Genomic DNA, 12,199 nt, shown 5'->3' with positions numbered 1-12,199 from the left:
TGTTGAAATTTTTTCTTGTTTTTCTTACAGCTATAATGCGTTAACCCATTCAAATAATAATTCATAATGAAATATTTAACCAAATAACGGAAATGCATATTATTGTGCAAACTTTCCACACGGGATCATTCCAACTACGAAATAATTTTAACTAATGGTACAAGCATTGCTTTAAGTGGACACCCTCTTCTCCTTATGCTTTTTAATACTGCTTTTCTTTAAAATACCAATCCTTAAATTTGTATCTGATCTATATTACATTGTACTATATTTAAATGGAAAGAAAACAAAGAATTTAATTAGAATTGAATACATTTAAAATTTGCATGATTTGAATAATGTTACAGATGGTTTTTCACTTACATGACACAAGTAGAGTAAAATTCAGCTCTGTGGGCGGAGTTGTCTGAATGGAGCATGCGTAGATGTCCTCGTCCGACCTTCTCACTTTTCTCAGTCGAAGGTCAAAGGTCGAATTGAAAAAGTCGCCATCTTTGATATAGTGTCGCGATTGGTCCACGATCGATGGGCCGAAGGCGATGAGACTTCCTTGAAATCATTGGGAAAAGGACGTTTAAGCAGTACTAATAAAATATGTTAATTTAATATTACATGTATATGCAATGCTGTTTGTAATATGGACCTTACAGTGAAGATTTTTAACAATTTGAACAACCATGCTTAGTTTATTGAGAATCAAATACGAAAAATCTAACTTTGTTGGTTAAGATTTCAAATACTACTTCGAATTATTTAAACTACTGTAATGTTCATAAAGTAAAGGGCATTGTACGAAAACAGTGCTTTTACTGTGTAAATTGGAACTAGGTATAATCACTCCTAAAAGGACAATTCAAACTTTGAATTAAAAGGAGTGATGTATAATTAAGAGTTAGTAGACTGTAAATAAAAAAGGGGAAGTTATTAAAGACAACACTAGCATGAATAATTGGTGTCCTGACAGAACCACACACTTCGGTGTTAAATATACTCAATGGTGTTTGTACACTACACCATATAAGCCAGTTTTATGATAACACTAATGGGTACATGTATACTGAATTAACACCATGAATTCAGATTTGGTTTGATGTACTTGTTGTGGTCATCCTGAAACACCGACTGACCTATTTATTTTTAAGACCTTTTTTTTTGCAGTGTGGACGTTATTGGCAATCAAGCGGCAACAATATCCTTTCACGTGACCATGAAATCATTTCTGTTCATCGGCCTAGTAATGTCGCGATATCTCAACAGTTTGACATAACAATTTAGGCCAGATTATAAGGTGCGGTCCCTTATACTTACTTTTTCTGTAGGAAGCCAAACTCAATGTCTCATGGAAACTACATTTCACAAAGTGCTTTTTAGATAAGTAAATCGTAAAATAGCCTTAAAACGGACATACTAAAGCTTTTCGACATGTATCCATCGGAGTAAAATCGCATGAATGACTAAAAAAGTGTTTTTTCTCTATCAGCCAGAAGCGTGTTTTTTTCTAAAATATAGATCATTACCCACACTTTCATCTAGGCTACTGTCTCAATGACTAAACCCTTTCCAAACCGATCGATGGTATGTCATTGAAAATAACGTAATAGATTTGGACGATCTGGAAACGGTTTCGCTGGTCTTGCTGTGATACAGAGTGTCCAAAAAATGAACAGATTTTATTTAAAAGTAAAAAAAACCCAGTAGTTGCAGCAAACAATTATTTTATCAGAAAGTCTTTTAAATCAAGGTTAATTGTCAAAATATTATCATTCATCTAGGTCTGGTACATTAATGAAAACTTATCTTTGGAAAATCATAAAATCTGAGCTCGAAATCGATAACTCTGATGATCACTAACACAGAAAAGCATATGTGGGACACATTTATTAATATTGCTACGAAGAAAACCCGACGTGTGATGGAAATCCGTGCTTATTTTGTCATTTGTCAGCCATTACGCATTTTCTATCAGAGTTATTTGGCACATATTTTCTTTTTTTTATATACATACAAACACTTTGCTGGTAATTTTATTGGATTCTGTTCGAACTCATTTTGAGACCGTTACCACAACTGGTATTTATCTTTAACCTTTAGACCAGACACTTATTCTCGATTTCATTATGCAGATCAAGACATCTGTTGTCGAGACTCACCGACCCATCAACCCATGGGACTGCTAAATTTCCTACAAAGCCGTATTCATGACCAACTGTAATTCCATGAACAAGCACGCATTTCTGTCATTAATACATCTTTCCCAAGATATTGCATACGAATAGAATTCGATTAATCGAGTACAAAGTCCCAATGGTTTCTTCTGGACAAAATGAAGCCAATTATTTCTGTTGGAAAGATGAAATTTCGTATCCTATTTCACTTTAAATACCCTCATATATATTTTTCCCTTTACATGTTTGTTATATTGGTATTTTGTTTGACAATTATTATTAGTATTAGTAGTAGTAGTAGTAGTACTAGTAGTACTAGTAGAAGTAGTAGTAGTAGTAGTAGTAGTAGTAGTAGTAGTAGTACTATTATAATTATCAATAATATTAGTATTATTATCATTGTTATTATTGTTATCATTATTTTTATTATTGCATAATACTGTAATGTATAGAAGATTCCAATTAGGATTGAAAATATTGATAGGAAGTCATTTAAGTGAATTAGAGAAGAATTACACTAGAAACGTTATCATAGTCGGATGTAAAAGAAATAAAGTTATTGCATTTTAGCAATTCGCTTAAATATTTGCAAAAACACGTAGGGGGGTTAACAGGAGTAAATTATGGCTATCTTGACGATGCAATAACAACCACGATACGCTAATCGGAGTTGCCAGAGATGCGCCAGCTGCACATCACCAGCGTATGCAAGGCGATGGATTCAGCCTCTAAGATGGCGGCCCGATGACGTCATTACATAAGGTCTAGATTGAAAACAAGTGGGTGGTGTGCGGAGCTCGCTATAAGAGTAATACTTACTTATTCCTTTGTTGTTCTTATACCAGACAACAGGATAGTCCCCCAGATCAGAAACTCGGCATTTGAAATGAGCATTACCGCCTTCGTTGACTCGAATCATAACTTGCACGTTGTGTGTGATGAAATAGGGCATTCCAGGAGCTTTAAGGAAAAATAAGTACGAGAGTAAAATTGCTTCAATTAAAAAAAAAGTCCATTGATCATATGAACAGCGAACAATGCATAAAGCATGATTTCTTTTTTATTAAGGGATCTTTTCTTCAACTTCCAACATTGGATATAAATAACCTTTGGCGTTTAACATTATTGGCATTTTTAATGGCGTATTCTCCAAAAGGATATACATTTGGTATGGAAGTAATGATTGAGAGCTCAGCTCTAGGCCTAATATAAAAGTTGCATTATTATTCTTATAACAAATTCCAAATTAGGGATTTTCAATCTTTATTTAGGAATAGAAATATCGTTGCTCTACGTGGAGAATTCATAGAACCTCATTAGTGCAAACGAAGGAACTTCATTCCTTGCAAGAGTAATTCTTTCGCAATGTGCGACATTCTTAAACGTTATTTTTTTACAGTGTTATTTATGAAGAAAAATGGATGGATATTTATTCAAATGAAGCCTTTCGCAGCAAGTGATTTCAAGAAAACTTAGAGATCTATTTACATTAATTGAATGTTATTTTTTATTTAGACATTATTTTCAGACTTATTATTATTTTTCTTAATGGCTTGCATGACCGTCTCGTCTGGGGGGCTTCAGCTTAAAATTAAGAAGATTATTAATTTAGTCATAATTAACTGTTGTAAACTATTCATCCCAATTGTCGATAAAAAATCTAAAAAAACAAACATTTTTGTAACAGCAGGAACAGCAAATCACACGCACATAAACCCTAAAACTAACAAGCACATGCTAATCAAAATTAAAGTTTTAAAAATAAGAGGAGTGAACAAAATATAATTTGCAAAATGCATAGTAATGAATTCGATGGCAAGGATAAAAAATCGCTTAAATCATATTATTAATGCAGTCATATCATTCCATATCAATATATTTCAAAGAAAATGGTGAATTGGCTTCTTATGTGGCTACGTCTCTTCCCCTTTGGGAAGTGTTAAGTATATTGATAATTTTTTTTAAATAGACGAGCAGTTTTTCGCCGCACAGGTTTCAAGAAACCGTTTATTCTTGGTCGATTCACATTTGTAGGAGTAATGATAAATCGTCAAATACATTCACTCGAGTGGCCATGCTTTACCATAATCTAGACATTCCATTAATTCGTGCATATCGGTTCACTTCAATTATAAAACATGAGAGTTCACACCCACGCTCAACTCTAAATGATTGAATTAAAATATTTATTAAACTGCCCGTATTCTAAACTCCGGTTTACCCTAAACCGTGGTCTCAATCCAAGGGCGTAGGAAGGGGGTGAACCTCCATTGATACTAATACTTCTGGCTTCCCATAATTTCAGCCCTGGCCTTGACCATGGTTAAAGTTAAACGAGTACTCAGAATTTTTTGGGCATTCAATGTGTTTCCATCTTACCCGATACTGGTCTAAATATAGGGGCTGGAAGGTGGTCGGACCAAACAATGAGCAATGGAGCAGAAGAATGGTGATGGAATCAATGCAAATTAAAAATTCTTTGGGGAATCAAGCAAATAAATGTGATGGAATGGTCATGATTTATATCATACAACGCACAAACCAAAGAAACATATAAAAAGCCTCATGCAACATGCGCTTCAATCTCCATGCTAGAAGCAAACTCAGATAATGGTTTAACAGAATACGACATCATGTGAAATATAAACGATCTGGCTAATTTTTTGAAGAAGATACAATAACACCAAGAAAGTCATATATTAACACGAAAAAACAGACAGATAGGGATCGTACATGAGAAATAAGACCGAAGAATAAATAATCGTTTGGCATATAAGGTGTCCGATCTAAAGAGTTTCTTTTCAATCAAACAAGTTTTGAAAACATAATACACCTAGGGGCCCGTTTCACAAAGGACTTGCAACTGTTGTAACTTTGCCATCATGGCAACTACCATGGTAACCTTGATTCTGATTGGCTGATGAGCCATGTTACCATGGTAGTTGCCATAATGGCAAAGTTACAACAGTGGTAAGTCTTTTATGAAACGGGCCTCGTGCATATGCATCTAATGAATAATCATTTATTTATTCTTGTAATAAATAAAAAAATCCAATAATCGAAAAAAAAAATGACGAGAAAAAAAGGAGGATCATCACTCCCATATGAAGGAATTGGGGGGCTTCAGTTCCTTTTTTTCTTGGATCCGCGTCTGATTTGTTATAATTATTTTACCAGTCGAATAAGTCTTGTAAATATCACAAGAGGAGATTTTTAAAATATTAAACCAAAAATTCTTCGAAATTCACGGTAATTTTGAGAACCTTAAACCCCTATTAGCTGTTTTAGAAAACTGTCCCCCGGACAATCCTATATTCACCACTTGTATCTGTTAGGCTAGTCAGCTGTAAGAGCACAAAATTATATAATAAAGTGGATAAGATAACAAAATATCATTTAATAGTTAATAGTGTTTCCGAGAAAGTGCTTGTCCTAAATCTTAAGTAGATATAAAGCTTTATTTTGAAGAATGATATGAAGAATGAAAATATTCTTTAGGGGAAATATAAATAAATCGTGTTTTTTGTGTATGACTTAACAAAGGTATGGAGCCTTGGAAGTTATAAAATTCTAAGGAGATACAAAATGATTCGCTGTTTTGGTGTAAAGTGAGTCATTTTTAGTATTTTAGTATAAAAGTACCATATCAATGTGTATCACATATACGGGAAAGGAGTAGACATTAATTCCCAAATACTAACAATATCATCTTGTGATTGTTAGACTTAAAAACATGTAGTATTTTTTTCTAGAATAAGGTAAATAGACACTGCGTCAATTCATGAAGTATATTTGTTTTACCACTTAGCTTAGCTTGAGTTAATTTATCACGTAATTCCTTCTTAAGTTTACATATTGCGTTGTGGCCCAGTGGATTAGTCTTCGGACTTTGAAACAGAGGGTCGTGGGTTCGAATCCCAGCCATGGCGTAATTTCCTTCGGCAAGAAACTGATCCACAATGTGCTGCACTCAACCCAGGAGAGGTAAATGGGTACCGGTAGGAAGTAATTCCTTAAAAAGCTGTGTGCGCTTTGAACGCCTAGCTTAGCCGGGTAATATAGGAGCGCCTTGAGCACCTAACAAGGTGGATATGTGCGCAATATAAATACCCTATATTATTATTATATTCGATAATCGAGACAAAACATTTTTACGTGCTGTAAAAGACAATTTTCCAAAAGTAGGTAGCCTAATATAAACATATATTAAGTCATTAAGCTTTATCGAATATCAAAGGCAGATGCTTAGTCATTGTTTCATATAATGTGTATCGTAAAAAGGTCAACCGTGAGGGTAATATTTATATATATTTTTGAAAAAAATATAGTAAAATTCGTGAAGCAAAATGCTGAAAATTTCATCAAACTCTGATAACAAATTATCAAATTTCTAAGTTAAGCAATATATTGTGAAAACATTAATATGCACATCGACATGAATATTCACTAGATGGGTTGATAATGTCACTTTCCCTTTTTTGTGTTATTAAATGAAATCATAATTGTTTCATTCATGTGTAAATGATATGTTCCCTTTATAATGAAGTAGGTTGCACCAATGAATATATGATCCATTAAATAAGATTTAACTTTAATGTTTTAGTTCTTGGAGGAAAATATTTGAATAAATCAATTTTTTAATAATAAAATACAAAAGAACAAGTGGGAATATGACATCATCAGTCTCTTCAACCTCATCCTTCCATCAAACATTAAGAAATGTATTGCGAAGTTTGAGTAAAAGATAAAATGATTTAGGTAATCTTTAATATAAAAAATAGAAAAGCATGGAAGCAGACTATCATTTCACTTTGGTGCAAATAATTGAAGTATGCATGGAAAGATTAGAGGATATTATGATACATATAATACTACATATAAACTAAATTATGCATCCTTATTACATATACAGGACCCACACAGGGACGTTTTGGTCTTAAGCTGAAGGTATTCTTAGTGACTGCAACATATTAGTTGTAATGTGATTAAGCTCATCTCAAGTAGATATGAAAGCATTAACGGATATAGGAATACGGATGTTCGCAAGGAGTAATGAGGATCTATTCTTATTTCTACTTTATCGGAGTTCAATTTCCCCTTGAAACACTGAATGGCCGAACAGCTGATCTACTTCAGCTATAGACTTTATGCATATGACGTCATAATCTTATAGCGCCCTCCCTCAGAGGACATACGAATACGCGTAAACTTAAGTTGTCTGAGATACGCCAGCTTCAGATCACTAGCGCATGGAAGGCGAATGATTTTAGCCTCTAAGAAGGGAGTTGGATGACGTGAATCCATAAGTTCTTTGGTAGAGGGCTTAGAGACATCATAGTTTTTAAGCGCTACATAAGCAAGTATAATCATCATTCTCTGAAGCAAATTTACATTATTAAAATTTCAAGCATTATAAAGTTAATTGTATTTCTAGACAATAAGAAAAAATATAACTTAACAAGGACATTGTAGGGGTAAATCTGGAAGAGATTGAAAAATAGACTCTTCTTTCTGGTATTACTTCATAACGAATTGTTGTCTTCATAAAGTCGCCCATAAAGGTAATTCTTTTTTATTTAAGTAGGCCAACATATATTTTGTAGAAATTAAACAATACCAATAACATTATTTTACATGTTATGGGAAAATTTATCTGAGCAGGTTCGAAAACGTTAAACAAGAAGTAAGAAAGCATGTCTTAAATTGAACTGAAAATAGAATTGAAACTTTCTTTGTTGAAATATAATGAATAAAACTGAGAATGGTGTGATTGATTCTCATCGCGAAATATTATAATTCCTCTGATATTTTTCCATGCAACCATATTAATTTGATAAGAAATTTATTGCACCGTCTTGTGAATTATATGGTGCCAATTGGTACTGATAACAATAATTGGTATCCCGGACTTGTATGAAGTACGAAAAAAAAATCGCATTTTTATCATAACCGAACTCAACGTGTGCAGAGATTAAGCACTCGAGAAAATAAGATTCGGAAGCTCACCTGAAATTATCTTCAGGTTTCAAAAAATCAGTGCGAATCGGTCAATAAACAAGTGTATGTAAAAATCTATTTCAGTTCACATAAGGTAGTGTTTATTAAGCAGATATGAATTCATAAGAAATGCATTTGAAATTTGAAAATATTTTAAATATATCCTGATTCTGTACAAAAGAGGGACACTTTTTTTTACAATGAATCAAAATTTTAGGAGAGTAACTGCATCTCTCAAGAAATTGTTCAGTCATATCTTATGAGATTGTGAACACATGCATTATACCGATATGCACGCCTTCTCATCAAAGGTCTTTCTTGTGATATAGACCGTTTAGGTCGCATTCGAAGGAATATGCTTCGGATTAGCAGTACACCGCAAGTTGGGTTTAATTTTGCAGTTTTACGGGAAGTTTAGGAACGGCAATCTTACAAGAATTTAAAATGGAAGCGTTCAAGCATTAGCACTGAAATAGAAGTGAAAGTATTTCGAAAAGCTGATTCTTTAAAAGAAGGGATAGATTTTCATTCAAGAAAAAAAATGCTTCCTTAAAAAAATAAGAGAATATGAAGCGTTGTTACTAAGCAGTGAAGGACTAAAACAGTGCACGCTAGATAGAACAGTGATCGGGTGGGTGTTTCATAAAGCTGTTCGTAAGTTAAGAGCGACTTTAAGAACGACTGGTGATCCTTTCTTGTGGTAAATATGCACCATTCAATAATAATAATAATAATAATATAGAGTATTTATATTGCGCACATATCCACCTTGTTAGGTGCTCAAGGCGCTCCTATATTACCCGGCTAAGCTAGGCGTTCATAGCGCACACAGCTTTTTAAGGAATTACTTCCTACCGGTACCCATTTACCTCACCTGGGTTGAGTGCAGCACACTGTGGATCAGTTTCTTGCTGAAGGAAATTACGCCATGGCTGGGATTCGAACCCACGACCCTCTGTTTCAAAGTCCGAAGACTAATCCACTGGGTCACAACGCTCCACAATTCAATTCAATGTTCATTGGTGATAGCTTAGCGCGTAAGAAAGGTTCATCAGTCGTTCTTAAAGTCGCTCTTAACTTACGAACAGCTTTATGAAACACCCTCCAGGGTCTTGTACTGTTAAAGGGTCTTTTACTTTTTTTTCCATTTTGGTTTGTTTTTTATTGCATTTTTTTCTCCATAGGCAGCACCCCCAGGTATTCTGGAAGATGTGTATATCTATTTATTTATTTTCTATATTTTGGCTTTTCAAAATGACATCAGCACCCCCACTTTGAAAAAAAAGTCGTTCCCATGGCCCTGCAATTAAACATGGGCACGAGTCACTCAGTATATGGCCCTGGGAAGCGGGGGTGCAGCTGCGTGTATTATTGTCCATAGGCAGCACCCCCAGCTATTCTGGTAGATGTGTGAAAATGGAAAATCTAACCAAAATGACCTCCGTTTTGTAGTGAAACAACCCCCGGTTTTTTTTTTTTTTTGGCTTTTGAAATTTAAATCAGAACCCCCACTAAAAAAAAAAACGTTCCCAGTGCCTTAAATTAAAAAAGGGCACGACTCACCCAGTCATGCTATCACATGATATTTCAAAACATTTTCAAAACTCTCGTAAAGGTCTCTTTCCAAATACTGTGAACACAAAGTTATACCCCACCCGTGTTAACATTTCTATACTGTCAGAAATGTTTCAGAAGAAAAAAGAGTGATCTGCAGCTGAAAAGGATAAGGTATTTAAATAAGATTTCTACTCACAATGTGGTTTTGAGGTGATTCCTAGGTACCAGGCGCTGAGATTAAATTCTCGATACATATTGCGTTGAATTGCTGTACTAAAGGCTTAATATTCAAAATGTAAAAATAAAATGAACTGTAACGAAACACTATGGCCCGTATTCTGAAGTCGGGTTTTATTCACACTCTGGTTTAAAGTTATGGTTTAACTATGGATAGCCAATTGTGGCATAAATCTCTAACAGTATAATTTTTTTTTCTCTCTTTAATCATTCTTAACCGTTCTGGAAGGATAGATAAGATAGCTTTCTTCACCATTCACGAGTTTAGGAAAGAGCACGGTAAACATAAGAAATATACAATGTTTGGAAAGTTTTTGACATTTTTGGCTCTCCATAACTTTAGCACAGAGTTAGATCATGGTCTTAGTTAAACCTGACTTCACAATAAGGGCCAATAAATCATACCGTCAATTTTTTTTTCGTAATTGAGGTGAGAAAATGCAAGTTTAGGCAATTGTCAAAACTAATAAACATTTCATGAAAGTCCATATCACGAGGACCTTTGTCCTTAATGCCATATAATCCCCCTCTTAGCAGGGTTGCTCCGGCGTCAATTGTTCCATATACTGAAGGAAAGACCATTTTTACCCCTGGATTTAACACTGTGCCCTATCCTAAGCCTAACATAAAACCCTAATGCAACCGTGACCCTAACCCTATAATCATAGAAGAAATAAAGCCCGGAGCAATTGTCGGCGGAGAATATGTCGTGTCACCTCAAAATGAGGTGTATGTAGTGTAGACATGGTAGCAGGCCTATTTATCAAAACCATGAAAACTGTATAATTTCATTCGATGCTGTTGGATAAAGTTCCATTTGTTTGTATCCTCAGTTATTAATCACGTTATACATAATGCATCTGGAGAAAAAAGACCATCAATAAACCAATTAATTTATAAAACATGTTAAAGCACTTGGTATCAATCAGGTAATTAATGAATAATTGTGATAATGGTAGTTTGAATAATTGACGATGAAACCTCTTGCTTCAAAAAATCATCCCACGTTTGAAGTGATTCTGTATATATTATTCCATCAAGAAGGGTAAGGATTCACGTAGCCCCCCTCCCTCAGAATCGAAAACCTCTTTGCATATTGTGATAACAATCATGAAAAAGCATGTAAATTTTAATGATTAACAATTTTAATAAGCGATTATCATACATGTCACATCGCTGACAGTGGTGTGTACACCCCGGCCGCAGTGGGTAATGTCAACTCAATACGCATCTCCTTCCACGGCTTCCCTCTTTCTTTTTTCCTTTCGGTTGATACCGAACCCCTATGGGCCTTCTGCCCTTGAACATCTAAGCAATCTAATGACTTATGAATTGTTTGTCACTTCCACCAGCCCCGTTGAAGGTCACTGTTGAAGGAGGTATGAAGGTTCCTTGGGGAATGCACAGAGGGTAGATGGATTCAACCCTAATTGGTCTTAAATTGTTCCATGATATTTTTGAATTAAGCGAAATTCAGACCCCGATGGCACAGATACACATACGAAGCGACTCCGGACCGACCAAAGCAATTGCGCTCTTTCCAACGGCATTTTCATCTGTCGGTTTGAATTGGTTTTATTGGTGTGACTGACTCACTGACTCAGTGTCTGACTGTAACAAACTTAATACGTCTGGGGCCTATTGCACAAAAAGAGTTGCGTTTAAAACGCAATTTAAAATATCAAGCGCAAGTCCCAAATATGGGTGCCTGATTGGCTGAAAATCAAGTTGCGCAAGATTTTGTGAGTTGCATTTGATCGCAATTCTTTCTGCAACGGGCCCCTGATGAGGGATAAACGGGTGTGTGAGGAAATGTTGGCCTTGAATTAGGATTTGCGGACACGTATTTTCTTTTTTATTTATTGATATTTTTATTTACATGTATTTATGTATTTATTCATTCATTTATTCATTTTTGCTTGTGATTTTTGCAAGATCATAAACTTTTGATAATTTTCAATGTTCATCCGCATTGTAAAATAAAGTGAAAATCCACCTCTTCCACGGGCAAATGCTAATGTCACACTAAAGAAACGAACCCCTTTAATATCGATCAAAAGATACGTTATTTTCAATGGCAGAGGATTATCATTGGTCGATTTAGAGTCAGTTTCGTGGTTGTGACTGTAGTTCTAACGTCATTCACAGATACATGAAATATAAAGAACTGACGTCACGGTAGTGATAACTAATAATTATTATTCAACTGTTGATTTATCTTTTCGATCTCTTTCTTTACTTAT

The 12,199-nt window shown here is 34.7% G+C and overlaps 1 protein-coding gene across 1 annotated transcript in view; it reads right to left on the bottom strand.

Annotated features, from left to right (window-relative positions):
* LOC129266575 (limbic system-associated membrane protein-like) overlaps positions 1-9,995 on the bottom strand; it is a 41,785-nt gene extending 31,790 nt beyond the window's left edge. The window contains exons 1-3 of the mRNA XM_064104189.1: positions 9,916-9,995; positions 2,985-3,125; positions 364-549 (exon numbers count right to left, since the gene is read on the bottom strand). Coding sequence (XP_063960259.1) covers positions 364-549; positions 2,985-3,125; positions 9,916-9,973 — 385 coding nt within the window. The 5' untranslated portion in view covers positions 9,974-9,995. The remainder of the gene's footprint in view (positions 1-363; positions 550-2,984; positions 3,126-9,915) is intronic.
* Between the last annotated feature and the right edge of the window lie 2,204 nt (positions 9,996-12,199).

This window comes from Lytechinus pictus, chromosome 8 (assembly GCF_037042905.1).
Source record: "Lytechinus pictus isolate F3 Inbred chromosome 8, Lp3.0, whole genome shotgun sequence".
In the NCBI taxonomy this organism is placed as follows: domain Eukaryota; kingdom Metazoa; phylum Echinodermata; class Echinoidea; order Temnopleuroida; family Toxopneustidae; genus Lytechinus; species Lytechinus pictus.
The sequence above is the reverse complement of the archived record's forward strand: the minus strand, read 5'-3'. Positions and strand labels throughout refer to the sequence as shown.